The sequence below is a fragment of the Falco rusticolus genome, chromosome 1 (genome assembly GCF_015220075.1).
Source record: "Falco rusticolus isolate bFalRus1 chromosome 1, bFalRus1.pri, whole genome shotgun sequence".
In the NCBI taxonomy this organism is placed as follows: domain Eukaryota; kingdom Metazoa; phylum Chordata; class Aves; order Falconiformes; family Falconidae; genus Falco; species Falco rusticolus.
The window spans coordinates 34,522,615-34,550,529 of record NC_051187.1 but is presented as its reverse complement, the minus strand read 5'-3'; the positions used below and the strand labels follow the sequence as shown (position 1 = coordinate 34,550,529).

Here is a 27,915-nt window from a genome sequence, read left to right as displayed (position 1 = left end):
CAGTTGTTTGGTTTTTTTTTTTTTTAAAAAAAAAAAAAAAAAAAAAAAAAGCACGCAGTCACAGGGACCCAGAGGGTGAAACAGGGCTCTTGATGGGGCAACATCAGCAAGGAGGACACTGCATCACTCACACACAGATTTGATTTCTACAGGGATGCAGGGACTGGCCGGGACACCGCTGCCCTCCTCTGCTCACCCCAGCCCTACCAGAGATGGGAGCACTGGTTTCCAGGGCCCCGGGGCTGGAGGGACATTCCCAGGGGCTGGTTCCTTGGCAGGAAGGAAAGGAGACATGCACACGGGTCCTGCCCCTGCTTCCTTGGGCGGGAAAGGAGAAGAGGAGGAGGATGGACTGCAGCAGCACCTTAGTTCTTCAGGATGGTTTCGTAGGCTTGGTAGATGTACTGGGACACCTCCGGTGCTCGGCATTTCAGGGACAACTGTGAGAAGAGAGGAGAGGGGGTCATGGCAACTGGTCCCATGCTGGTGAGTCACCAGCCCCAAAGCACAAAGCCCTGCATGCTGCAGCATCCCCCCCACCCCCACCATGGGGAATGGGTGGCCCCAGCTCCTTATTTTGGCCAGATAGAAGATATTAAAAGGCACCGAGCCCCCTAAACACCCTCCCCGGGCTGCTGGTGCTCCCCTAGCCCGGGGTGGAGGAGCAGAGACATCCACATGCAGCACAGGCAGGCAGGGCAAGGGGGCAGGCAGAGGCACACACACACTTCATCTCTTGGGGTTTGATTCATTGCCTGTAGCTCAAGAGTGAACGGTTCCCCCAAAGGCATCTTCCTTTAAGTGGTATCAGCCCCTTTATTTGCTCAGAGATTTAATATTAAATGATTCTGAAATCAATTTGCTCCTCAGGCTAGTGGGGAAGAGCTCAGCGCAAGCGGGTGCCCAGCAGGGAATCCTCAGGGATAGGGATCTGCAGCTATCCTCTCCCAAGTGAGCCCAGGAGGGTGGTGGGAACACCCTGACCCTCTGGAATGTTCACCTCCAACAAAGCTCTGCTCTGGGCACCGGCCTCGTGCCACCCCTGCCGGGAGGGAGAGACAAGAAACACTAAAAGACACGCAGGGCTGGCAGGGCAGCCAGCAGGCAGGTAAAAATATCAGGGGAGAAATATAACCAGGCAGCAGCCAGAGACAGCCCAAAGCCGAGGGAAAAACCAGTCTGCTAACCTCCAAATCCTGCAACAGCGGGCAGGCCGGCGAGGGCAGGCAGGCAGCAGGTACGGAGATACACAGAGAGGTGAGTCAAGGCGACACAGCTCATCCCAACCCAAAGAAAAGAGGCTGCGAGGAAGGTGGGGAAGGGGACGGGGACGGGCTGGGGAAAGCAGGACATCGGGATGGCTCACGCCTGACATGCAGACAGACCTCTGCCCCAAGACTGTAGCTGCAGTCAGGCTGCCCAGCACGCAGGCAGAGCCAGGGATGCCCCAAGAGGGGGATGGGGTTGGGGTTTTTATTTTAACAGAGATGTGCGGGTGGGCTGGGACCTCTCTGCTTCCCTTGGGGGCCACCACAGTGCCTCCCCGCTGCTCGGAGGGAGCCCAGCAGAGCCCCTGTTACTGCAGAGCCCAGCTGGCCAGCACAGCCCGTGTCTCCCCTTCTCCACATGAGGGACACTGGGACTGACACAGGGAGGGGGGGCTGGCACCAAGAGTCGCTGGGGGGGTGCCACAGCTGCAGATGTGCCACAGGACTGCCTTGCCCAGCCCAGGCTCCAAGCAGAGAGCAGGGAAGGCAGCGGCCTCGGCTCAGAGCCACCCTGGGGCTGTTTTGGAGGGAGGCAGGGGAAGGGGCGTACCGTGAAACTGGGATTACTGGGCTGGATCCTGAGCTCTGCCAACACCCAGATGCCATTAGTGAGCTTCAGGGACTGATAGAGCATGTCCTGGCCCTCCACGTTCCTCTTGGCGATGGTGAAGATGTTGCTGCCTTGGAGTTTGCTGCTAACGGCATCTGCACAGGAGGAGAGAGCTGCGGCGGAGGCTGCTCGGGGCAGGGCACCGGGCTGACAGCCAGATCCCTTCGGACCTGCTCCTGCCCCACCTCCACCTCCCCTCCCTCTCCCCAGGATGCAGCACATCCAAAACCCGCCGTCCTCACACAGCAAGAAGGGCCCTATTCAGCCGGGCTCCCAGGTCCTCCCTGGGGAGGGCAGGCCACAATCCAGAGCTCAATTCACAAGTGGAACCGCCCCACTTTGCTCCACAAAGGTCAGCTCACTGCTGCCAGCGGGGCTGAAAGGAGTTAGCTGTCCCCACTCAGCGTCTGCGTGTCCTGCTTGGCACCAGATCTCCCGGAGAAGGGGCTGAGGGAGCAAGGAGGTGCCAAGGAACCTGGCCCTGGCTCCTGCCCACAGCTCTCTGCTCTGCTCATGAGCACTGGACCGCTGCCCTGCCTGTGGGCTGGCTGGGAGGCCAGGCAGTGTCAGGGCTGCACGATCCGCTTCAGCTTCTCTGCACTGAGACTGATCCCAGGGTGGGTACAGCAACTGTCCCTGGCAGCGGGGACATCCCCACCGGGCAGAGCATCTCTGAGGCTGTCAATTTTCAACAACTAGTCAACAGCAAACAAACCAGCAGCTCCTTCCTGGAGCTACGGGTGGGCACAGGGGAAAGCTCTCATCTCCCCGCAGCCTGGGTTGGGATAACTGGGATGAGCTGGTCACCGGCACCCGGCCACAAGCGGAGCCAGGTCCTTCTGAAGGGTTTGGACCCACCTGCGTTGAGAGAACAGTCTTTGATCTGGAACTGGGCCTCATTCTCATTGGGAATGTCTTTCCAAGTGGCCAGGAACATCTGCCGTTCTACAGTGAGGAACAAAATCAACACAGTGATGAAGCTACAAGGTCGCCTGCCCCCAAAGGCGGTAGAACACAAGGGCCATGCTGCCATGTCACTGGTGGCTGAAGGGATCTGTGACACTGCCACCCCCTCCAGCAGCTTCCCAAGACCAGCCTTATGCAGCTGCAGGAAAGTGACCTGCTTTGGGGGGCTAGCAAGCTACGGTGGCTTGGGGAAGAGGCTGGTGTGTGCCAGGGAAGACAAACTAAGGAGTGAGCAAAGCGAGAACTCTCCCTGGCAGCTAGGAGTTTGAAGGCGGCTCAGGCCATCTCAGGTAGCCACAGCGTGGTCATGCTGGCATGGCCAGTGTCCCTGTCTGCTCCAGACTGCCAGGGACATCTGGTTCCCCACTCCCTGCCCAGGGCTGGGAACGTGATCAGGAGATTTCATCAGGGGCTGGGATGGCACCTAGAGACCGGTGGCAGAAGCGCACCTTGCAGGAGCCCCAGCTACCCACGCTCCAACTCACCCATCTTCCCATCCTCCACGAAGAGGATGTGCAGCGGGTACAGGGTGCTGAAGTAGAAGACATCAATGTTGTTTTTCACTGCGACCTGGGACAGAAGGGCACGGGGACATCAACACCTCCTCCAACCTACAGCAGGGAGGTGGCTCCCAAAGCCAGCATCCCACTCCATCTTACACCAGCGATCCCTCTTGAGCCAGGTGCCACCCCAGCAAGCATCAGAGGCAAGAGACTGGCAGCTGCCCGAAGGAGCTGGAGAGGCCAGCGTCCACGCCCTGCATGCCGGCACGCTCTTGGGCATGCTGCTGTCCCCAGCATACAGGGGAGATGGGGAACTGCTGAGGTTGCACCCCCTCAGCCCTCCCTCCCAGCTGCCTCCCTGGAGCTACAGCCCTGCCTCCACCATCTCCCCTGCGCTAGGACAGTGCAAGCAGATGCTCCGCCAAAGCTCGGCTCTGCTGCTGGCGGCAAGGATCTTCCTCCACAGAAGCAGCAGTCTGCGTGGAGCAGGATATCAAGCTGGAGTCAGACTGAGCTCTGACAGCAAGGACAGCGAGCTGAGCATTTCTTCTTGCCCGGTTCCTGCTGTCATGCCTCCCTCCTGAGGGCAAGCGCTCGCCCCCTGGCACCCCCTGCCCAGTCCCCAGCTCCCAGGAGGGGGGATCCCCTAGCATTCCCCACCTGGAGGTTGTTCAGGGGGTCCATCTTCATGACAGAGCCAACAGTGTTCAGCGGAAGGGAGATCTCCACGGACTGGTTCGGGGCAAGAGGTGCGTGGACCTGGAGAGGAGCTGCTGGGGCCAGGCCGAAGCTGCGGGGATACCCGAGGAGGGGAGGGGGTCAAGGTGGGGGGCAGCAAATGATGGCAGAAGGCACTGCCCGTCGGCTGCGGGCCACCTTGGGACTCCCTGCCTTCCTCTACCTGAACCCCAGGAACACCCCTGCTCACCTTGCTGCCCCTGCACAGTCCAGGACCAGGCTGGCTCCTGCCCTGCCCGCCCACCAGGACAACACCAGGCAGCCCCAAAATCTCAGCCCTTCCTCCTACACAGACTCACACCCACCAGTCCCTCAGGGCTACCCCTTGTTGTGCCCCTTGAGGGAAGGGAGGAAGGGCCAGTTCACCAGGAGGACAGAAAAACGGGATGGGGGTTAGACCCCAGAGCAACAGCCTCTTCAGTCAACTTCTTAGAGGCTTTGGTTTGATGATCATCACCACCACAGCCATCAGAGAGAGAAAGGTCATCATGGGAGGCTGTCCCCAGATCTTGCAGCCCTGTGGCCCCTTCCTCCCACCCTTTTCAGCATGCAACCATGCCAGGGAACGTGCTCGAGAACGTCACACAGCATCTCCACTGGCCACTGCTGATGCAGCCCAGGAGGAACCTCACCTGTTGCGGTTGAACTGGATGGCAAAGTCAGACATGACCTGCAGGGCTTTGTTCGTTAGCACCAGGTCCATGGAGATGGAGCCCACCTGCCGGCTGAAGGTGCCAGAGATCTCCAGCCCCTTGGCCTTCATCGCAGGGAGCCAGACCTGCGTTAAGGAGGCAAGAAACTTGCTACAGCATCCTCTCCATCTGCAGGCCACCACCCTCACCCAGTGTGCTACCACGACAGGAAAAAGGGGCTCCTGTCCCACCCCCCCCCGGGGAAGCCCTGCCACAAGAAGTAGACACAGGTCTCTGCCCCCCTTAATGCTGCAGCCCTGTGCTGTGCCAGCTGCTGAGGCTTGGCTGCCCCACTCACCGTTTTGGGTGCCACATAGGATCCTGACAGGGTCCCCACGCCACTGGTAAGGTCGAAGAGGTCTCCCAGGCCACTGCCGAGGGGTGCCCCCAGGTTTGCGGGCATCGCGGTGCTGGGTGCTGGTGCAAAGCCGCTGCCACTGCCCATCTGCAGGCGACAAGGGAGCAGGTTATGGGAGGGCACCAAAGGGCAGAGAAGAGGAGGAAGAGGAGGAGGAAGATGCAGAGGGTGAGAAAGGGGTTTGGGTGTGAGGGCACACTCACAGCAGGGCTGCCTCCCACATCGCTTCGCAGCTGCAAGAGAAGAAAGGTGCATCAGCAGGGGCAGGGGCCAGCACGCCCAGGGCCACGGGGGTCCCACCAAAACGCCCCATCAAGGGCACTCTCCAAGAGCATCAGTGTGGGCTAGTGAGGGCCCAGGGTCGGTAGGGATGCCCCAGCAGTCCCAGACCTGATGTGCCACGAGCTGTTTCGGGGCCTGGTCGCCCCCAGAGGGAAGCGAGGTGTCACTGGGGCACCCAACAGGAGGGCTCAGGCTGCACGGGGGGAGCAGGGGCAGCCAGGGGCTGGCACGGGCGCTGGGGCTACACATGGTCGAGAGGGCTAAGAAAAGGGCTGATCCATACCCCTTCCGACTCGTCCCCCATCTCCAAGCAGAAGCAGGTAAGGTGGAGAGAAGAGCCAGCCACATGCAGAGACAAGCCAGGAGAGAGACAAAAAACAGAGAGAGAAGAGAAGGGAAGGAGGGAAGAGAGGTTAGTCCTGCTGCACTGCCAGCAAGTCCACCTGCCTGTCCACAGCTGTCTGGAGCCAGGGGACTGAGCACGACCTGGGTGTCTCATCCCCGCACTCAGCACCAGCCCGTTACCAAATCCTGCAAGCCCATAAAGAGCCAGGGTGGCACTTGGAGGCTTACGGACCGAGAGGGGCAGCAGCGAAGGGACAGTGACACTGCCTCCCCTTAGGGGGTATCTGCTGGATTTTATGAGCAGCGCAGAAGACTCCAAATTAGTTTCCTTTGGGGATTGGGACCATCGCCAGCACCTGTAGGGCAGGCGGTCCCCACCAGGCAGAGGTTTCCACCCCCCCTCACGCTGCAGCCAAACCACTGTTTGGTTTGCATTCCCAGGAAGACAAGCTGTTACCTCCAGATCTCCCGGTGCAGGAGACACCCGTTAAGCCACCCTGCAGCCCGGGAGCAGGGACATCTCAGCCCAGCCCTGCAGCAGCTTTGGGCACATCCCTGCTTCACGCAGCTGTGGGGTTCAGAGGAGGGCCAGGAGGAGCAGTCACCCCTGTAGCACAGCACAGAGTAGGAACACCTACACAGACCTCACGTACTCAGGAGCACTAACCCCCTGCCCTGCTCCAGCCATCTGATCCGGACACAATAAATTGGGGTGCAGTGCCCCTCTGTCTGCACAAGCTTGTAGAAGGAAAGGACTAGCCCAGACATTTCTGGGCAGATGAGCTCGTACCATCCCCAGGAGCTCCCAACAGGAGCCAGCATCAAACCCAGCGCGATGCCACCAGGCTAGCTGGGCATCGGGGAAGGAGCACGCAGGGCTGTGACGTACCAGGCTGTCCAAGCCACCCCCGAGGAGGTCCACAGCACCCATCTGCACAGAGGAGGTGGCGATGGGAGGCCCACCCACGGGGGGGCCCAGGTCCAGGTTCAGGAGGTCACCCAGCAGGTCACCCTGAGTGGGGATGACAGCCGGCTGCTCTGCCGCCTGCCCCCCTGAGGGGGCTGCGTCGGGGCTCTCGGCACTTTCGCTCCTAGAGGGAATGGCAAGGGAAAGACATGAGATGCTGAGGAGGAGTTGCAGGAGCCAAGAAGTCCCACTGGAGACATGAGTTCACCCAGCTGGGCTTTGCAGTGAGTGTTCAGAGACACCCTGTCCCAGCACGACTGCCAACACTTCCAACACATTCTCATCGAGATCACTCCCTCAGCCTTGTAAGGACAGTATTGAATCCATACAGCCCTACTGCTCCCAAGGGGAGGCTCCCCTGTAAGGGGGGCCCTCAGCTCAGCTCCAAGCACAGCCAGTTCTGCACAGTGCTGTGTGTCGCTGTGGCAGCCCCACAGCCGCTTGGCTCAGCATCCAACCTGCCCAACACACGGATCCAGCCCTGGAAGTCCCAGCACAGGGTGGAGAGTCACCCTGGGGAGGCAGAGATACTCACGAGCCCGTTCGTGGGGGCAAGCTCTTGTGCACGACCCCTCTGCTCCCCTCCACGAAGGCGCTGGGAGGTTTGTGATAGACAGAGGCCAGTGTCCCAATGTAGCAAATCAGCTCATCCAGGAGCGTCGGCTCGATCAGATCAGTCTCCTCAGAGATGAGGGGTTTCTCTGCCAGCACCACCTCCTTGGCGGCCACAGGGTCGGTGGAAAGCAGGCGCCAATAGATGTAGCCACGGTCCCGCAGGTCGGGGTTGTCAGAGTCCTTCAGGAAGCACAGGGGTTAGTGCCAAAGCCATCAGGCAGGGGAAGCCACAGCTACTACAGAGCAACTCCGAGCATCTTGGCCCCATCTCAATCTTGCTGTGGTATTAGAGCGATCACGGGGATAAAAGTTAAAAGCTATTTGTGTCACACCTCTGCTGTACAGAGGCTACACCACTTTGCTACACCAGCCTTAGCAAGGAAACAGCACAAGATGCCTCCTGTGCTATGGGAGACAGTGTACTCGCTCTCCAGGACTTTTTAACTATCAGTTTTTCCAGAATGAAGCTCCATTATTCTGCCTCCTGTCACGGGCACTGCATCGTCAAGCCATTCCCACTGCGGTGAAGCCCACGGGAAGCTCTTGCCTCATGCAAGAGCCATTACCCACCTGCGTGGCCAGGCTCAGCACCTGCTGCACCAGCTCCTGTGTCTCAGTAGGCTTCTTCAGAAACAGCTTCACAATGGCCGTCAGCAGCTGCAGCTGAACCTGCGAGCAGACAAACAGGGTCAGGGAGAGACAGACAGATAGATCACACCATTTTTGTGCAAGAACACAAGAATTTCCCCCATAGGCACTGTCAGGAAGTAACCCCAACCTGCCTCGCAAGGAACCAAACACGTGGCGACAGCTTAAGCGGCAGTGACAGCGTCAGGGCACTTGGCATGGCTCCCAGCCAGGTCTGCAGCCCATTTCAAGCTGATTATCACACCCTCAGCCCGTCAGAGCCACAGGTTGACACAGAGGTTACTGGGCAAGATCTTGAGACCAGGTTACATGGTCCCACAAAAGCAAAGGCCAGAGCATCCTCTGACTTTTATGAGGATAAGCAGCAGCAATTCACCTCTGACAGTCCCTTTAGACCTGAGACAAGGCAGCCAGGATGGCTGGCTTTGCTATTTTGCATTTGTAGACTTTCCCCTGGCCACTATGACTTAGTTTCACAGTGTTTTGCACAGGGGGTTGTAGGAAGCTTCTATAGACTGAAGCCTCAAAAAATTTCACAGGCAAAACCACTGGCCTCAGCTGCCCTGGCAAAAGGGTCAGGCATGGTTCCCCCTGCTCATTTCAGCTGTCTGACTCCATTTTGCAGCTCCAACGGGCTGATCCTGTCCTGGCACAGAGGAATGACCAGGTGACCACTGCACCCTTCCCAGCTGCTAAGGAGGGAAGACGACTGGGTCACCACCTGGTGGCATTTCAAGGGCCACGTTCTACACCCAAAGCTGCTGTGGGACACTGCTACCCCAAACGCCTACAAGAAATACACCTTCACGACCCTGCTAGAGAAAATTCCTTTGTTAAATTCTAATGAGCACAAGCTTTGTCACAGCATCCAGTGTCACCCCTCAACCAGTTGATTCTATTGGCGGCCAGACCACCACTGCATGAGGGGCTCTGCCCCATCCCACCGCACCTGGGTGCTTTCATCGTGGAAGCCCTCCAGGAAGCTCTCCAGCAGCTCATCAGCGTTGTCGATCCGCTCAGCGTACTCTCCTACAATCCAGATCATGGCAGCCCTGGCCTCAGGCTCATCCAGAGAGTCGAGGTTCTCGCAAAGGGTGGCAATCACGCTCTCATACCTTCCCAAGGAGAGGACATACGCTCACCAGAAGCAAGAAACCCAAGTCCTAGCTCTGCTCTGACTTCAAACCACATCCCATCACCCTCAGCAGAACAAGGACATGGCCAAGGGCACCGGCAAGAGCCCCTGCCACCTGTATGGGGCTGTCCCTTCTCCCCAGGGCTGTGGCACAGCGTGACACCGCCCACACTGATCCCTCTCTGGTCCCAGAGCACGCTCCCCTGCTCACAAGCCCTGCTGCTGATTTAGCTTCTCAGCCCCACTCATCTGGTCTCCCTTCTCTCTGCAGCAGCCCTGAGTCACTAGCAGAGTTCCTGTCCATTACTAATTCAGTTCATTAATATTTATTACCAGTATTAGTACACTACTTCCTGACTACAGTGTTACTATTCATCCTGGCTCAGCTGGAACACACCCCTCCCCTCCTGCTGCCCTTGCTCCAGCATCAACAGCGCTGAATTAAGAGCCAGAGACAGTTTACGTTGACACGAGGGACCTCAAAGTCCCTGCCAGCTCCTGTCCATTTGGGTCTCTGGGACTGCCATCACGGGGCTGGGGGTGGCTTTCCTGCTCTCAGCTTAACTCTTAGGGCAGCACTGACTAGCAATCGCAACCCCGACTGGCAAAAAAACCAAAGCCATCTTCACTGCAGGGAGGCCGCAGGTGGCTTCACCACTGATCATCCCACCAGGAGGGAGCAGCAGCCCATCCCTGGGTCCTTGTAGGGTCCGTCCCCCCCCCCAAGCACAGAGGGGCAGAAAGAGCTCATCTAGGACCAGGAGCATCCACCCGAGGCTCACAGGCAGCAGCCACGCACTTGTTGGGGTACTTGCGGAAGATGTCCTTGATGACAACAATGGCTTCCTGCACCACGTAGTTGACTTTGGTCTGGATAAGGTCGAGCAGGGTGCTGACACAGCGCTCAGCCGATTGCTGTCAGAGGGAGTCGCTCAGTCAGGTGGCATGTTCTTACATCCCTGTCCCAAAGCCTCTGCCACCCTTCCGACATCCCTTCCTTGCTGCCTTATCATCCCCTCCATGCCTCTCCCAAACCCAACCCAGACCAGAATGGGGGATGCACAAGCATAGTCTCCCCTTCCCATCCAGGTCTGGCTCCTCCTCATCCCCTCGCATGTTCCCGGAGCCTCCCCTCCCCCCACATCATGCACTTCAGGCCACAGGATGCAGAAGCACAGCAGTGAGCCCACACCTTGGCTTGCCAGGGCACCAGCATCTTGCACCTCGCCTTAGTTTGGGTCTGTACAGCCACACGGCTCAGTGTGAACAGAGAGAGCAAACCAGAGCTAGTGCCATGGTAATAAATCCCCCTGGCTTCACTGTGGAGGAGATGGATCACTCATGGCAGAGCCAGGCCAGCTCAGCTTCCCAGTGGGATGAAAGCCTGAGCCAGCTCCAGCACATCTCCTGCCTCTCATCAGCGCCCAGCTCACTGGCGTCGAGCTGTTTGTCTCACGTGACTGAGGATGCTCTGCAGTAAACCCGGTGCAGGATCAGCTGGCTCAAAGCTACACGACCTTGCCTGTGAGCCTGCCTGCACCTGGGCACGCAGAGCCACCGTTCCAGCAAGGTTTTTACTAATCCTCTTCTTCAAATAACCCCCAAGGGGAAGCAAAGCCTCTCAGCCCCTCGAAAAGAGATTAGCTCCCTGCCAGGCCCTGCTGCAGTCCCCAGACAAGCCACTTGTATCATCCACTGCATTAACACACCAGGCACAGCTGCAGGCAGCTGGGTCTGCAACACAGCACGAGGCAGGCTGGGATCTTAAAACAGCTCCGGTGGCAAAGGGTAAAGGGATGAAATACCCTCCTTGCACCTTGTCTGTGCCCTGTGGAACAAATGTTCATCCCCAGGCAGGCTCCAGCTCATTAGGGCAACTCCTGGGGTGAGACGAACTCCAACCCATCCAACGTGCTGGGGAGCGATGCCTTGCCTAACCACAGCTGCCATCAGGACCCGAAGTGACCCAGCACTCACCTCCACCTTGATGGCACAGCGGCCAATGGCTCGAACCGCCTTCCTTACGAAGTCCACGTCCACCTCCGTGGCATACTCCTTCAGCTCGGCCAGCACCTGCCAGAGGGGACAAGACACTAAGAGCCCAGCAGCAAGAAAAGCCACCAGAAAAGCTTGGTAGTGACCCAGCAGAAGCAGACTGCGTGGTACAGCTGCTCCCTCCACAACCTGCAAAGCTGGGTCTACAATTTCTCAGACAAATCCCCTCCCTGGGAGGCTAGAGCTCCCTGCACAGCCCACCCAGCAGTCAGGCAGACCCTGACCTGCGCAATGTTGGCCTGGGAAGCCAGGCGGATCATGATGTCCAGTTTCTCCAGTTTAACGTAGATGGGGTCATTGTACTTCACAAAGAACACCTTCATCTCGTGCTTCAGGATCTCAGGCCTGGAGGACAACAAGAGGCAGTGATTAAGGCAGGCGCATGCTCCTTCACTTTGACCACAATGAGAGATGTCAGAAATCTTCCAGAAACCATGGTTTTCTCCAGAGCTTTCTGAACACCCGGTACTGCTATCGGATGATTCCTCTAGTGGCAGAAGCAAGATCCGAGCTCTGCCCCCACCTCCAGGCTCTGACCCAGGCAACAACCAGCAGGCAAAGCAGCGCAGAAAGGGAGTTGTCCTCCCCAGAAAGCTGCGTGCCAGTCAGGAGACAGATGGGGATTCATTCGCCTGACCCTGCAGCTGGCTAACGCCCAAGTCCATGAAAATTGATTACTCCATTAGCCAGCTACAAGCATGAACCATCACCCCCTGACTGAGGCTGAAGATGGGGTGGTGAAGGCTTGAGGACACTGAGGACATAAGCTAGGGAAACCCAGAGCTGGAGAGCGAGCAGCTCTGGGCCAGGAGGATGAGGCTCCTTGGCCACCAGCACAAAGTTCTGGGGGCCTGGTCAATGTCAAGGAATCTGAGACATCGTCATTATCCCCCCAGGACTCCGTCCCCTGGCTCCCCTTTCTGGTACCAGCGCAGAGGACAGAGCGCAACCTTGCCACAAACAAGGACCTGACACAAGGCAACAGGAAACGTTCATCTCGCCAGGGCTGGAAGGGATGTCTGGGGGGGAGCAGTGACGCAAACCCAGACCCCAGGGCTAGGCTGGACCTTTCTCATGAGATCATCCTCTCTCTAAGCTGGGAAAGAGATCGGCCAGGTCCAGCTCCAACTCCAAGAAGCTGACCTGCCTTCCACATTCCCGCTCCCAGGGACACTAATTGCTTTCCACTTCTCCCAGAAATTGCTGCTATTTTTAATAGACAACCACGGCGATAACTGGTAGGACAACAAATCATCTGACTGAGGCTGTCAATGCAAAGCATGGCTCTCCAGCTGGCCAGTTCTGCTCGGGGCACACATGTGGGGCCTCGGACACCTCCTGCCCACCAGCAATTTTAGATCAGCAAAGGGACAAAAGGACTCTCAGCACTTATTCAAAGAGGACGACTGCATAGAAACAAGCTGATATCACAAAAATTCCTCTCTAGACATTCAATGACTAAAGCAAAAGCCTCAGCTTTTGGCCTTTCCATCTTTTGCTCTCCCCAAATAAATAAATTAAAATAAACCTCTCCTGAAGATCCCAGCTTAGCTCCCTGCTTATTGCCTCACCTGACACTGCGCTCAGCCCTTGGATTTTAAATAATAGAAAAGAAAAACCCCATATGACAGGTTGTGTCAGCAAAGCCCTGACACTGCCGCCGTCAGAGGGTTGGAAGCGTCGGGAAGCAGCTGCAGAGAAGAGGGAAAGCCCGAGCCAGGCTGTCACTCCTACCCCCCCAGGGCACCCACCTTTTCTGCACGATGAGGTTGATGTTGCGGAGAGCCACATACTGCAGCTCAGGCTCTGCGGAGAGCAGGGTGACCAGGGGTGGGGCCAGCTTCTTTAGCAACGTGCCATAATAATCCAGGTCCTTCGACAGCATTTCCATGAACTTCATCAGCACCTTCACAGCTGAGAGCACCACCGCTGAGTTGGCGTGGGACAGCCGGGGCGTCACTCGCTCACAAATGCTGGAGGTGTCAGGGGTAAAAGAGATAGAAGATTATTTCAGAATGTCTTCCTGCTTAAACATCGCTGCCAGTACTGACAAAGAAGAACAAGACACTGGCAAAGATTGCACCAGGACAGCTGAGCAACACTTGAGACCTTCCCAAGAAATGCTGAATTGGCTCTTAAACGCCCGGATGAAGGTTATTTCCCAAGCCCTGCAAAACCCTATCGCAGTGACACCCTTTCAGGGCTCCCTAGCACCTGTCGGCCCTTGCTGTGTGGTAAGACCACATTTTGAAGCAGCTTGGGAAGCACAGTCCCTGTGCCAGCATGGGGACAGGGCTTGCTACAAGACCACATTGATCTCCGGACAGTTGCACCCAAGGCACCATGGCCAGCAGATGCCCACTGTCCCGCACCTCCTGCAGTAGGATTCCAAGCATCAGGAGGACAGAAATGCTTCTTAGATGAGAAGGGGCAGCGTCAGGCCCTTCAGTTGATACCTCCCTGTTCCCCTCCCACTCTGAGCCCCACTCCGGACACTTCGTGGTGCCCTGAAGGCAGCGCTGCCCCAGCAGCACCCCCAGCCTCCCTCACCTCTGGGCTTCCCGGTCATCCTTGGGCATGTAGTTCGCCAGACAGTCGAGGATGAAGATCTGGCCCCACTCAGTACACTCGTTCAAGGCCGTGAGCAGCTTGTTGATGGACTGGGGGTTGAGGTCCAGGAGGTTACTGCTCGGGTGAGACTCCGCTATTTCTGAGAGCGCCGCTACTGCATTGGCCACTACCTGCCAGAGGAGACAGGACACATTAGGTGACACCAAACATGGTTCAACAGCCTGGGGGAAAGCTGGTGCAAGTGGATGAGCTGCCAAGGATCGGTATCAGCACCTCGCATCCCAGCGACATCTGGGTACCAGCTTCTCCTCCCCACCAGCTGATCCTCAGGAGATGAGCAATCACCACCAGCACGGTCCCACCACCCACACCACATCTCTAACAGTTTGCACATGTTCAGCAGGAGTCAGCCTTGGCCCCATGCCCAGCACAGAGGAGCCTGCTCTCGCTCCCCTTCCCCAGACAGCTCTGAGGAGCCCCATCACTTTCTGTGGAACCTCCCAGGCTCGCTGCTCTGCCTGTGGCAGGATCTGAAGAGCAGCAAAGGCTGGGGGAAGAGAAACCCTGGGGAAAGCAAGCTTTGAAGTTTCTCATGCCTGGGGAAAGGCAGGGAAACTAACACTGGCCAAAGCCCAGCTGCTAGGAAACCCTCACCAGAGGCAAAAGCCGCCAGCTAGGTGGTACCAGAGCCAAGCTTCAGCTCCCCTCTACCACCACCCTCTGCTCTGAGCTGGCTGGGGCAACCTCCTCCCCACTGGGAACAGAATAATAACACACTGCCAAGGAATTGCAGAAACCTTCCATCCAGGAGACAGGGTTCCAAGGACACAGCCTGCAGCCCTGAGAAACAGCTGTCCCCAGAAGTGGTATATTAAGCACCAAAAAGAGAATGAAGGGGAACATGGGAGGGAGGGAGTCAGCATATGAAGATGAAGGAAAGATGAAGAGAGAGCATTTACTGCCATTTGGATGAAGAAGGCAAAAAATAATCACCATGGGGTTGGAGTCTGAGATGAGGTCTTTAAGGGTGTCCAGGAAGCCCTGGTCCTCCACCAGCTGGGCATTGATGTCATGGAGCTTTGCCACACAGACAGCTGCTGTCTTGCGCACGTAAGGGTCCTCGTCCTTCAGGCACTTCCGCAGGGGCTCACAGAGATACTCTGTTATCTTGTCCACACGGATGCAGCCCATGGTCCGCACAGCCAAAGCCCGGATCAGTGGGTTTGGGTCCTCACAGTCCTATAGGGATGAGAGGGGGAGGTGAGATATCCTGGGCCACCGCTCCTTGAATCAGGCACTAGTGGTTGGCTTCAGGACCGCCGTTCTTATTTGAGTACCTGAAGTCTAGAGGGTTTAACACTCAGCTCTCAAGAACAAGTCACGCAAGAGAGAGGTCTGATCTCTCGTTCTGCAATCTGGCACCCAGAGGGTTTTAACACCATCAGTTCTCACTGCAAGCACACCTCCAGCAATCTGATATCTTCATCACTTACAGCAAGTATCTGAAGTCAGCTGCTACCCTGCAGAATGGCCACCTGACCTGGGAAACGCATCTATCACGTTTATTGTGTGGGATTATTTTTTTTTCCCCAAAAATGCCAAGTTCCCTCTAATGCCTACCAAGCCTTTTCACAGTATGATTTGGCAATATCTGGGCTCCTAACAAACACGGTCTTCAATTCCCAACTCCAACTGGAAGATCACGAGGGCTTTCTCAGCTGCAGAGACTTCAGCACATAAGCTCACATGACAGCAGTTCGATCACAGGAGCTGCCCACAAGCAAAGCTGCCACTGACAGAGCAAGTGGCACAGTACAGCTGCCAAGAAAATGTTTTTCTTCTGCATTACTGGACAAATTTGCTCAGTTATCTAGAGGAGTAGGGGAGCCCCTACTCCTGAAGGGAGAGGCCTTGGAAACCTGCCCACGCTCCCTTCTTTGGAGTGGGGTACACAGCAGGTTAGTGTGGTGGCCATGGATAAAAGTGGGGATGCATGTGGTGGGCTGAACCGACCTGCTGCAGCGCGTGGCTCTCAGGCATGCAGCCCTCTCCTCTCACCTTCACGAAGGTGTTGACTGCCATGATAGCCATGTCTGGCTGGCTTTTGGCATAGTTCATCAGGTAAAGGTAGACCAGCTTCTTCAGCTCCAGGTTATCCGTCTGCATGCAGTTCACCACGTCCGGGAAGAGAGCACTGAAACACAGAGTGCCTCCATGAAGGCAGGACATGGCCACACTGCTGAGCCGGAGAAAGGAGATGCTGCTGCCTATGGGACTTCCCTAGGTGCGTGGCCATCCCCTTCCTGTGGCTCAACCCACTCCTGAAGCCAGATGACCCCAGGCTGCTCTCCCATGACCTGAGCCTAGCCTGCAGCAGATGTGGCTAAATCACCCATCCCCAACAGGTTTTTATTTACAGATCTGTATCAAGAGTAGCTCAAAATGGCCCCTGATGGACTGAAATTGAGTTCTCCCACACAGCTCTGCTGTATCCCAGCTCCAGTGTGCGCCCACTGCCCTGGGAGAAGGTGCAACATCCCCCAGCCATCACAGGACAGCACAAAAGCCTCCAACACCTGTGAGAGGACGTGGAAGATGAGCCATTCCCCCCTCGCCTTCTGCAAAACCCTCCCACACAGCCCTACCAAAACCATCCTCTGCTTTTACAAACATTAAGGCTGTCCTGCTGCAAAGTGCTTGTCCCACATCCTAGCATCACCTTAGAGCAGTAAACACCCAGGACTAAGGAACAGCCCCACTCCACCAGGTGAGCTCTGCAGCAGAAAGATGCTCTGCTAGGAAGGAGCGGAGCTGCCTGCGTGGAGTGGGGGGCTTCCCCTTCCCCAACCACCCTAGAGCTGGGGATGCCAGAGACACTGTGTCACTGCAGACAATAAACACAAACCAATTAGACTATTAAGATACAGACCAATTAGACTACTAAGCCACCTTAGGAGAGCCAATTGAGATCAGAGGGCTAACACAGGAGTTATTCCACCCTGACAGATGTCCCTTGGCTCCTGGAAGCTTCTCTGCCACTGCAAACCCAGCCATCAAACAGGACCAAACCCTTAAGTCTGGGGCGCTGCACTTCGCTGGTTCCCTTGCAGAGCTCCTGCTACCAGCACTGCTGCCACCCACCTCAGCCGGTCCCTGGCACCTCCCAGGGAGGGGCGAGCTTAGTAAAGTGCTCTCCTGCAGCCTAGAATACGCACACACGGAAACAAAATGGGCTGCCACAGCCGCTATTTCTTTTCCAATCGGTGTAGCTCCTGCTGAGTGCTGACCATCCATGTGGAGCTGGGCAGACCTTGTCGCCGCAGCAAGGGCTCGGTGATCTCCCCAGGGTTTGCATCTGCTTGTCCAAAAAAAACGCTTTTCTAGGGAAAATTCACCCCTAGTCTTCCCTCACCCCTATGCAGGTAACAGCGTCAGGCAAGTCCCTGCCATTGCTGGTGTCATGTTCTCCACAGCAGCCCCAGGACAGAGCGTGACCTGCTGCAAGTGCTCTGGGAGCCAGGGATGCACCGATTCTCCAAACCCAGAGCCCAGAGTTATTTTTTTCCTTTATCTACCATCAAACGCACCGTGAAAAGCACAAAGCGCTGATGCGTGTAATGCCCAGGGTGTGCAGGGACAGGTCTTTGCAGGGAGGAGGGGACGGAAGGGCCACGTGCTGCTGGGTCAGGCAGATAAAGGGGAAGAAGGAAAAGCAGCCGCCTGACCTTTGGGACTGGAGCGGCTGCAAAAGGCTTATCGACACCGAGGCAGAGACACTGACCCTCTGCCGTAAAGGCTCAGAGGGGGGTTCTGCTTGGTTTTAGCAACACGTGAAGGAAGCGGCAATAATCCCCAACAAACTTATCTGGCAGCCAGACCAATCCTCTTTTAGCCAGATTACTACCAAAGCCAGGCAAGCCCCTGCCTGCCAGACGGCCACGCTTACACAAACATTTCCCTCCCGTAGCAGAAGGTATAGCAGTGGCCAGGAGCTCGCTCGGTCCTTGCCCAAGACGAAAGCCAGCACAAAACCCCCTCAGAAGCAGCAGGGGAAAACAGGAGCCCATGAGCCATCTGGACACCATCCTGCCACAGTTTGGTCTGGGCATCCCTGGCACAGCGCTGCCACACACCTGACATCTTTGCCGACGGTCATAGACGCTATCACCTTCTTCACAGCCTCCTTCTTCTTCTCCTTCTTGTCGCTGTTCAGTTCAGCTTTCAGCTCAAATATCTCCCCTGAAGGAAGGGGAAAAAGAGGAGTTCAGGGGTTAGGGGATGGGCACCCACCCCTCTGCTGGGTGCTGCTCCCAGGGGAGGGACAGCACAGCTCCCACCTGCTGCGTGCTGGGGCTCCTTTGCCACCCCAGGTGCTCCGAGGTGGGAAAGGGGATTTAACTTCCCAAATGTCTCACCGAGGGCCAGGGCTGCTCTGGGGCTCAGCACTCATCCGTGGAAATGGAGATGAGCACGCTAGTGCATCCCTGTGACTCCTCCAGCCCCACAGGGCTTTAAGGATGGGAGAGAGTGCAGAAGTGATGAGCACAAGCACTCCACACCTCAAGCACAGGACATGAGGTTTAGTCAGTGGGTATTTTCAGCTGTGGAGCAGCTATTGCAGCACACAGTGAAGCCCCAGCCCTGCACACAGTGGTTGGGAGGCCCTCCCCTACCCAGGGAGCCCACCACAGCCTGGATGATGGCAGGCACCTGCAGCAGCAAATGCAGGTGGATTTTGGGAACTGCTCCTCAAGCCCATGCAGGGGATGGTGGATCCCAAATCCTGCTCTGTATGTGGTAGCAGTCCTCCAGCCCAGCACCTTGCTGGGGGCAACCAGTGGCTTCAGACCCAGCATGGTCTCCTGCCCTCATGAAGCCACACTGAGCTCTATTCACTCCTGGGCAGGCAGATTGAAGAGAAGATGCCACATAGCTTTCCTCCACATTAATTCCTTGGTCTGGAAAGTGCTTAAATCAAACACCCTGAGTGCTTCTGTCCCAGCCCAGGGGAGCTCGGGGCAGGCGGCCATGTCCCACAGCTGCTCCTGAGCTGCTAAAGCAAATAACCTAGCTGCCAACAGCCTTGTCTGGCTTCAGGGGGATGGTGATAAGGTGCTCTGACCCCACAGCAGCCCAGGAGCTGCCCCAGCTCCATGAGAGCAAGGAGGGTGTCAGCCACAGCATACCACATGGGCTTAGGGCATCCCCACAAGAGCTGGAACCTCCACCAGCTTCCCACCTCAGGGATAACCCTCCCCAGCTGGCTTATACAGGTGCCGAAAGAGCCTGATTATTTTGGGAAAAATTGTGTGACCCTCCTGCTCCCACTCTTACCTTTCTTTGTGGTAGTGAAGTACTTGGAGTCCGTCATAGTGGTCTCCAGCTAGCAGCACGTCCCTGCGAGGAGAGGCAGACCAGAAAGTTTGAGGGTTGATAATTTCCTTGCTGGGGTTACTATGGAAAGCTCCAGGAAGGAAAAGCCAGGGCAGGGAAAGAGCTTGGGATCTCATAGGAAGAGTCACAAGGAGATGAAGTGCCCAGAGAAGCCCTCAGCTCCTGCACTGCCAGAGGAGCCCGTTCCCCAGGGGAGGGCAAGCGCCTTGCAGCCACACTGGCGCACCACGGGCTCTGCTGATGAGTGGGGAATCAGCTGGTTTGCTAAAGAGGATGTGGAGGAGGAAAGCAGTTGCTGAAGATGCCAGCATTCACCCCTGCTCAGGCTACAGCCCCAACTTGCTTCTCTCACCAGCAGCAGCAGCCACTTTGCTCATCACATCCCATGCTGAGCTGGGCAGCCCTTGTCCCCACAGCAAGGGCCCAGTGATCTCCCCAGGGTTTGCATCTCCTTGTTCAAGAAAATGCTTTTCTAAGGAAAATTCACCCCTCGTCTTCCCTCACACCTATGCAGGTAACAGCCCTGGGATGGGGAGAGGAATCGAGCAAAACCCAAGGCTCAGACCAGCGCTGGTGTGAGGGGACAGCACAGCCAAGGGGCACAGATCTCCCAGCACCCGACCAAGCAAGATCAAAAGGAGCCTCTTCCAGAAACCACCCCTGCTCCAGCAGTGTTGCTTTAAATTCAAAGGGTTTGAGGTTGCCGCCCAGCACTCGAGGCTGTATTACATAATTCAGGCAGTTTAGGGCAGATTTATGGCTTGGCAGGCTGAGGAAGCCTGGTGTGCAGGCAGCAGATAGCCCCTTCTTAAAGGTCAGCAGGGATTTGTCTTTTCCAACTGTTTCACCCATCTTTCCTTCAACAGCAAAGAAACCAGAGGATCGTCCTTGAAAGCCTGCAGTGGCCTTGCTGTTTTGAAGGGGCAGGAGCACAGAACTCAAAGCCAAGTGGAAAAAAAAAAAGAGCTTGCAAATGGTTTTAAATGTAAATGAGCATCTTGAAAGCCAAACGCAGCAATCCCCTGTGAGCACACAAGATGCAGCCAGAGGAACAGTGTCCTCTGTTTTCTGTTCAAGCTGGATAGGGATCCCCAACAGGGATAAAAAGAAAATCTGGTTAAAATCTGGGGGCCGAGCCTCCTAGGCAGCGCATACAGCCAGAGCCAGCTTGGCAGACTCTTGAGAGAAAGTTTGCATCGGTTCGGGGCTCACTTCGGGTACTGGCAGCACACTCCCGATGCTGTTAGAGAGGGGGCACGTCTGCCACTGTGCTACCCCCGCCCTGCCAAGGCTGCCCCGTGAGAAAACTGCCTCCCGGGCAGCCTCACATAAGACACAACACTGCTCCCTGCTTCGGTTACCTGGGATTTATGCAGAGCCTTTTTTTCCCCCCTAGGTCGATGGCTCTCCAGCGAACAGCAGGAGCTCCCAGGCTGCGCCGCAGCAGCTCTCTGCGCCTCACTGCGGATCCTGTCCTGCAAGAGAGGGAGGAAGGAGGATTTACTGCAGTCCCTCAGATTTCACCGACCTGGCTCGCGATCAGCCCTGCTCTGCAGAAGTGCCTGGAAAGCAAACTTGAAGCCTACCAGGGAATTTCTGCAGCCGGCTGGGAGACATGAATCACGCCTGCTGCCTTCCTGAAGCTTCCCAGTTTCCCAGAGCCCTCTGGTAGCGCTGCGTGTGTTTTAACCATCCAAACCCCCACTAATTTCAGAGACAGAGACGGCCACCCATCTCCCCCACTTCTTTCAGCCCTGCAGTGCTGACAGCTGCTTCCAAAAAGCAAACTGCTGCCTCCTCCTCCTGCCTGAGCTCGAAAATTAAGACACCCCTTGCTCCCCACACCAACACCTCAAGCTCCCCAGCAGCAGGACCAGACTTGCAGCCACCCAGCACCTCAGGCAGGGTGATGAGAGGCCAAGCAAGACTCCAAACACCTGCCAAAGCTGGGTGCTCTGCACCCTGTGTGTGTCCCCAGGCTAACCGAGGGTGACGAGGCAGGGCTGCCTGCCAGCCCAGGGATGCAACTGCTGCTGGCAAAGCCCTGCTGAAGGTGAATTTCCCCAAGCTCAGCCCTTGGGCAGGGTCCAACGCTGCTGTCTGGCTCTGGTTTTAAGGAGGGCAAAAGAAACGGTTCAGGGACTGCAGAGCAGCTCTTGCATTACCCCATGTCTTTCTAAACATGTCTTTGCCCAGCTTGAACTGGGCAAGGGGGAGGACGGGGCAGGGACCCCTCTCCCAGGCTGGAGCCTAAAAGAAAATAAGCCAGTTACCTGGCACACGGGAGCAGGAGGGATGTCAGACGCAGAGCCAGCAGCCTCAGTCATCTCATTTGGACAGATCTGATTGTTTAGAGTCATCACAGTGAGTTGCAAGTTCTCAACCCTTGCTGAACACCCTGCACCCAGAGATCGAAAACGGGCAGCGGGAGTTCATCTGCAGGCAGGGAGACGATCAGCACTAGCTGATCTCCTGGTGAGGGACTAAGCAGAGTGGCAGCTCCTGACAGCCAGAAGCAGCAACAGCACTCAGAAAAAGCAAGATGCAAGACTTGCAGTGACAAATCAAGGAAGACAAAAAGTCCCTGACCTTGTGGTGGCTCAAATTTTACCTCAACTTCTTGACAGACTTATTTTAAGCCAGTCTTGCAAACTGGATTCAAGGACTTCAAAGTGTTTGTAAGCATCTGGTAGCAAAACAGCGGCTGGGTGTCGGCAGGGAGCACCCAGAGCTCACCCACACCTAGTGCAGGCTCCTTGGGTCCGTTTTGAGGACAAGCCTTTGCAGCAGCACAAACCCGTGCCCTCCCTGGAACCCTGGACCTACCATCCCAGGGCACAAGGTTTCCCACACCATCAAACCCCTGCCCTACTGCAAAGTCCTCTGCTCCCAGCTGGTCCCCACAACCAAGGAGAGTGGGAGACCTCCTCTCTGAAGCCCCTGCTAACGGTGAAACCGGAACATGTGCCATCCACAATCCCTCCTGTATCTCCCACCTTGCAGGCTGCACCAGCCAGGCTCAGTGATACGAAGAGGAAGGTGTGGGGAGCTCAGCACCACTCAGCCCTCTGTGCCAGCTGCTGGGAGGAAAGGGGCTCTCCAAAGAATTTTATCCCCAATCTTATTCACCCACGACAACTAAATTCAAGAGCTCCAGAAGACCCAGAGCAATGCTGCTCTTCCAAGACCCTCAGCGCAACAGCGGCCACGCCGCTCTACCTCCTACACTTCCCTTCTACCTGCCTCAAGGTGGAAAACATCATCCACATTCACGCAACACGCAGCAGAAGGATCCTGCTAAGTGCTGCTACATACACCTTCCTCAATGGATACAGCTTTAACAAGTTATTTTGCTCCTGCGATGCAGCACCAAGGAGCCCACGGCCCAGCTGGAAGAAGCACCATGGTTTAGAGCATCTGATTTTCTGCTGCTCATGAAGCACTTTGAGGCTGAAGGAGAACCCGGCGCTCCTGCAGCTGAACTCACATGGCTGAACACAGGACAGCATGTTCCCCCCAGGACCTGCAATTCAGAGCTGCCAGGCGATGCACCCACACAGGCACAACATGGTGCAAGCCCCCTCCTTGATCTCAGGCCCTCAGGTCAGGAACATGCCAGAACTCATCCAGCCCCTTCCTCCCAGCTGCCATACCAGCAGGCTCCAGAATTCAACCATCCTGGGTGAATAACATGCTCCTAAACCTGAGATACCGCAACAAATGTGGCATGGTGCTTCTCGTCAAGGTGGGTGCTGCCAGCAGGCTCCCAGGGATGACACTGAAGCCAAATAAGCTGTCACTGGTGCCACTTGTTTTCTCTTACAGAGAGTGGAAGAAGAAAACTCATTAGTGACCCCCAGCTACTTTTACTGCCCTGTTTTAGGCTAATTCCTCCATCCTAGGGGGCTGAGTTGCTGCTGACTGAGCCATTCCAGCAATAGAGACCTGTTGCCTTGGGAAGGGATGTGGGGAACGTGCTGCTGCTGCCGCTCTTCCAAAGGAATGAGCCATCTAAGCATCACTTGAGCATTTAAACCATGCCCAAGACACCCCAGCTCCCTGGCTATTACAGCAAGAGGGCTCACCATAGCTCCACTGATCTTTCTATAGACTCTGTCACAACCCAGAACAGGAGTTTACTGGCTGACAGTAAATTTTAATCTTCCCAGCCTGACATGTGTCTTCAGGAGGATCTGACAAGGCAGGCGGAAAGGAAGGAAGCATACACAGGGAAACGCATCCGCTCCAGCCCTGCACAGACATGCATCCCTTGTGCACCAGGGGATATACGATGGTGCCTGATGTGGAGGGAGAAGCAAAGAGGAGCAGGAACTCAAAGGGCAAGCTTCTAGGAAACAGCGGGTCAGCTGAAGGTTAATAGGGAAAGAAAACTTCTACAAGCAAGCAATGCACACTCTCACAGCTGCAAATAAAGCACTTGAGGTGGATCAGTAAAACCCAGCAAGTCAGCACAATTAAAGAAAATTAAGACAGACTGAAAAAACCCTAAACATTGAGACAGATAACTGAGGCCATTGGGACTTCACACAACTATCCTCTGCTGATATGAAGCATCTTCAAGCTAAAGCAAAAGGCCAGGCAGGCACGAGGTGGTGATGGCTCCCCACACCTCTGAGCAGCACTGCATGTCCCTGGCCTCAATGAACGAACCCCCTGGACCAGGCACAGACATCAGCCGGGGAAGATAAAAACCCAAGCATGGAGGAGAACAAGCGGCTGAGGATACGAGAGCCAGCAGCTGGAAGAGACTCATGCTGAACCCAATTCTTTTTTACCTCTTTATTCACAGCAGTGAAGTTACATGGTGTATACCGTCCGGCTGATGGTGCGTAGCTGTGGGCACAGCTCCCACCCCTGTGCTCAACCCTACCTCTGCCCCACGCCTCTCCCTGCAGCCAGCACAAAGCCCCAAGGGCTCACATCAAGCCCGTACACACTCCCTAGGAACATATTTTTCCTAAGGACTGGCCTAACCGGGGCCAGTCTTAGCTCACACTCAGCCCCGCAGCACGCAGCAACATGGGGCTGCAAGCCTGCTGTTGCATCCCAAGCTTGGCTCAAACCTTCATGCCCCGTAAAGGGACCTGGGCTGTCCCCACCTGCAGCCAGGCTGTGCCCAGCCATGAAACAACCCACCTGCACTGCCACAGCATGGCACAGGTGCCCTGTGCCGTGCCACCAAACCTCGAGGGCTGGCAAGACCCTGTAGCTTTTACCCTGAGTTGTAAATATACTCCGCAGTGTCCCCTGCAAAGGAAATGCCTGAAGCCAGCGAGCACCACAAATTATCCTGCACCTTCTAGAACAGGAGCCACCAATTAACAGCAGCAGCGAGCGCAGACAACAGCCTGTGAAGCCAGTGGGCTGGCAGCCAGCACATCCTCTCGCAAAGCTGTTACTGACCAACACATGCGCTTTCCAAGGGGGTCCATCTCACATCAACCAACAGGTTAAGGTGCCCCCTTTTAATAACTCGTGGGTAAAAGCCTTGCCAAACTCACTGCGGTATTAGCAAGGTGCCCAAAATGGTGGCAGATCAATTCAATTGCTGAGGCACCACTTGAGTGATCCAAAACCCCGAAGCGCTGGCACCTGGCCCTTAATTAACCCAGATGGCAGAAGGGCCACAAGAGCAGCTGTATGCAGAAAAAGCGAATCATGGCTGATACGTCCCATCAACCAATAACTGGGAAATAAAACCCACAAACAGACAAAGAAAAGTCCCAAGGTGTCCCTGCACCATACACTGTTGGGCAACACAGCACGTGGGGATCCAGCACTGCGGGGCCCAAAGCATTGTGCTCTGGAAAGCTGGGGAGGATTTTGAGCAGCATAAGCCCAGAGATCACCTTGAGTAGGGATAACACCTCCATGTCCCTCCTCCTACAGCACCAGCTGAGCACCCTCAGAGATGCTGAGGACCTTGTTCTGGAAGTGCTGGAAGGCAGCATCTGCCCCAGTGACAGCTTCCTGCGGCACAGGAGACGTTCTTCTCCTGGGAAAGCCAGGCTTTGCAGGGCTCTGAGGCCACACACCTCCTGCCACGGAATTCCTAGCCTGGTTTGATCAGAGTGTGGGCCAACACCTCTGGAAAACCCCACAGGGTCCCAAACTGTCAGGTCCATTCAGTCCAGCAGCCTGAGTCAAGCAGGAAGCAGCCCACGGTTCCCCTGGCCACATCTGGGGGCAGCAAACCAGATCGAACCAACTGCTTATCCAAGGCACCCCTTTAACATCCCACACCCCAGGCAAGAGCAAATGGCAAAACCCTACGTGAGGCTGCACTGCTACTCTGGGACTGTAGCCCTGACAAGTTTCATAACTCTGCCAAACTCCACACCATATGAGGCACCTGCGGAGAAGAAGGAGAAAACCTGTAACAACTCCTTTAGGAATAAGCTGTTTCACCGATTCCTTTTTATCAGGCTTGATGTTTTCTCCAAAAAAAACTCCACAGAGGAGGCAGCAAGCACATGATATCAGACCAGGTGCCTCTCTATCCAATCCATACCCAGTTCCCAGCTTATTTCATGGCTCAGCTCTGTACTGACCTCTTCCCACAGATCTGCACGGTGCCTTGTTGTGCACTGAGCCACGGCACTGCCTGCGCAGAGGCCAGGCCCCCGCAGCCCCGAGAAGGGGGCACTGATGGCAGCAACAGCTTCCAGCCCCCAAAGCCACCCCAACCCCACTGCCCCACCACACAGCCCAGGGCACATTACACCCAAAAGCAGCAGTAGGGAGGGAAGCGGGTCCAGTGCGCTGGTGAGCTCCGCATGCCCTTTGGCTCTCGAGTCCCTTGCCTCCTGCCCCGGAGATGTGTAGGTCCATGCCATGCCATACCAGCCAGGACACAGGGCTGCACCAGCAGGACCCACCGAGATCAGGAGGCAGATGAAGGGGCAAGTCCTGCGCCGGGCAGCCCCTGTGGGCAGGGACACCCGCACTTCCCAGGCATCCTACCCGCCGGTGGCTCCGACTGCGGGCGAGGACACAGTGCCTTGGGTTCTGCTGGGAGACACAGCCGGTGGAGGGGAGCAGGCCCCGGGGCTGACCCCCCCACACCACCCTGGACGGATCCGGAGGGCCGAGCTGGGCCGCGGAGCTCCGGGAGGGCCCGGGGGGAGGCGCAGGCCCAGCGACCACCCGCGGCGGCACGGCGCGGCGGGATGCGGCTGGGCTGAGCGCGGGGGAGGCGGGAGCCGGACTCCTGGCTGCAGGGGACCCTGCGTGCCGCCGGGCCCGGGCAGAGGGCGAGGCCGGGGACGCCAGGCCGGAGCAGGGGGGCAGGAAGGCCCGGGCCCCGGGAGATGGCCCGGAGCGAAGCCCACCGGCGGAGGGGGGCCCAGCCCGCGGTGCGCACAGCTAGAAGCCGGCAGCAATCCCCGCTGACGGCAGGGGCCATGCCGCGGAACCGCCGGGAGCGGCTCCGGCTCAGCCCTCCCGGCCCATACCTGCTGCCTCCGCCGCCCGCTGCCACCGGCCCAGCGGAAGTGAGCGACGCGCGGGCGAGCGCTTCCGGGGGCGGGGGTGATGGGCGGGGCTGGGGGGCGGAGCCAGGGCATGCCGGGCAGCGAGATGAGGACCGGGGCACACACCCCGCGCCCCTCCCCGCTTCTGGGGGGGGCGGGGGGCACGGGGTGAGAGGAGCCCACAAGGTCCCATCTAGCACCCGCGGGCCTGCCCGTAGCCCTGGGCCGGTGGTGGATGATCAGGTGGGGGGTCACTGTCAGCGGTTCAGGCCCCCCCAGCGGTGCCCGGCAGACGCAAGGCGGGCGCGGGGTTGTCCCCTGGGGGCCGGTCCCCGTGTCCCCCACACCCTGGCTGCCTGTCCCCGGGACTGCCGTGCCCCCCCCCCGAGCTGTTCCAGGGATGGGGGCCTCCGGCGGGACGGTGCTGCCCGCGGGAGGCGGTGGTGGCACCGGGTGCCCCCCTGCCCGGGCGGGGGGTACACACCCCGCCGCAGGCGGACCCCCACCGTCCCGGCATGCACCGGTGGGCCGTGGCCATTGCCGCTCCGACTCTCCCAGGGTCCCCTGCCGGCCTATGGCGCTGCGGCAGCTGATTAGCTACAATATATGGCCCCAGCTGCTGATTGGCTAGACTACATATCCTCGGCTGGTGGTTGGCTGGGCTGTAGATACCTGCTGACTGGTTGAGCTCTCTGCGCGCTGATTGGCTGAGCTGCGGCTGAGCCGATTGGCTGGGTGGAGGAGCCGGGATGGGGCGCCCCCTGCCGGCCCGCGGCGGGGGTCCCGCGGGACCCTGCTGCCAGCCCCGGGCCCCCCAGCGGGCTGCAGAAGCCCCCGGCCCCAGGCAGTGCTGAGCCCCGGGGGGGGAATAAGGAAGCGGGGGGGTCTGGGCGCTGAGCCTCCCCAGGGTCCCCACCCTGCCGTCCCGCCCGTGGGAGGGGGTTGCCTGTGTCCCCCAAGGGTCCCGGTCCCCCCGGCTCTCCTTTGCCCCGGGGCGGGGCCCTGCTCTGCCCGGGGAGCCGGCTGCTTCCCCGGGGTCCTGCTCTCTTACCGGCGGGATCCGTGCTCCCTTCGGGGGCTCCTCACTCCCTTCCTATGGGGCCCTCACCCTGTTACTGGGGTCCTACTCTATGTTCTTGGGCATCCCACTCTCTGTTCCCGGGGCTCCCATTGTCTATTCCCGGGAGTCCCACTCTCTGTTCTTGGGGGTCACGCTCTCTATTCCTTGGGATCCTACTCTCTGTTCCCAGGTGTTATAGTTGAATTGAAATAACT

The 27,915-nt window shown here is 57.4% G+C and overlaps 1 protein-coding gene and 1 non-coding gene across 5 annotated transcripts; both read right to left on the bottom strand.

The window, feature by feature from the left end:
• Positions 1-32: 32 nt before the first annotated feature.
• AP1B1 (adaptor related protein complex 1 subunit beta 1) lies at positions 33-26,689 on the bottom strand. 4 transcript variants are annotated; one of them, XM_037383622.1, is made up of 25 exons: positions 26,623-26,689; positions 20,509-20,622; positions 19,088-19,150; positions 17,887-17,992; positions 15,812-15,947; positions 14,747-14,992; positions 13,733-13,923; positions 12,934-13,155; positions 11,407-11,527; positions 11,105-11,200; positions 9,927-10,042; positions 8,942-9,107; positions 7,915-8,013; positions 7,265-7,524; positions 6,652-6,853; positions 5,701-5,721; positions 5,339-5,368; positions 5,076-5,222; positions 4,718-4,863; positions 4,008-4,137; positions 3,330-3,414; positions 2,737-2,823; positions 1,819-1,973; positions 1,188-1,196; positions 33-440 (listed from the first exon to the last, which is right to left on the bottom strand). In XM_037383622.1, exons 3-25 carry the CDS (start codon positions 19,122-19,124, stop codon positions 366-368), a joined length of 2,883 nt encoding a protein of 960 aa, XP_037239519.1. In that variant the 5' UTR covers positions 19,125-19,150; positions 20,509-20,622; positions 26,623-26,689; the 3' UTR covers positions 33-365. The 4 variants fall into 4 exon arrangements, with proteins under 4 accessions (XP_037239519.1, XP_037239596.1, XP_037239689.1 ...); XM_037383699.1 differs by lacking the exon at positions 1,188-1,196; XM_037383792.1 differs by lacking the exons at positions 5,339-5,368; positions 5,701-5,721.
• Positions 4,488-4,592, bottom strand: LOC119142588. The gene has a single exon (XR_005102346.1). It is a non-coding gene; the product is annotated as a small nucleolar RNA SNORD125 (small nucleolar RNA).
• Positions 26,690-27,915: the final 1,226 nt, after the last annotated feature.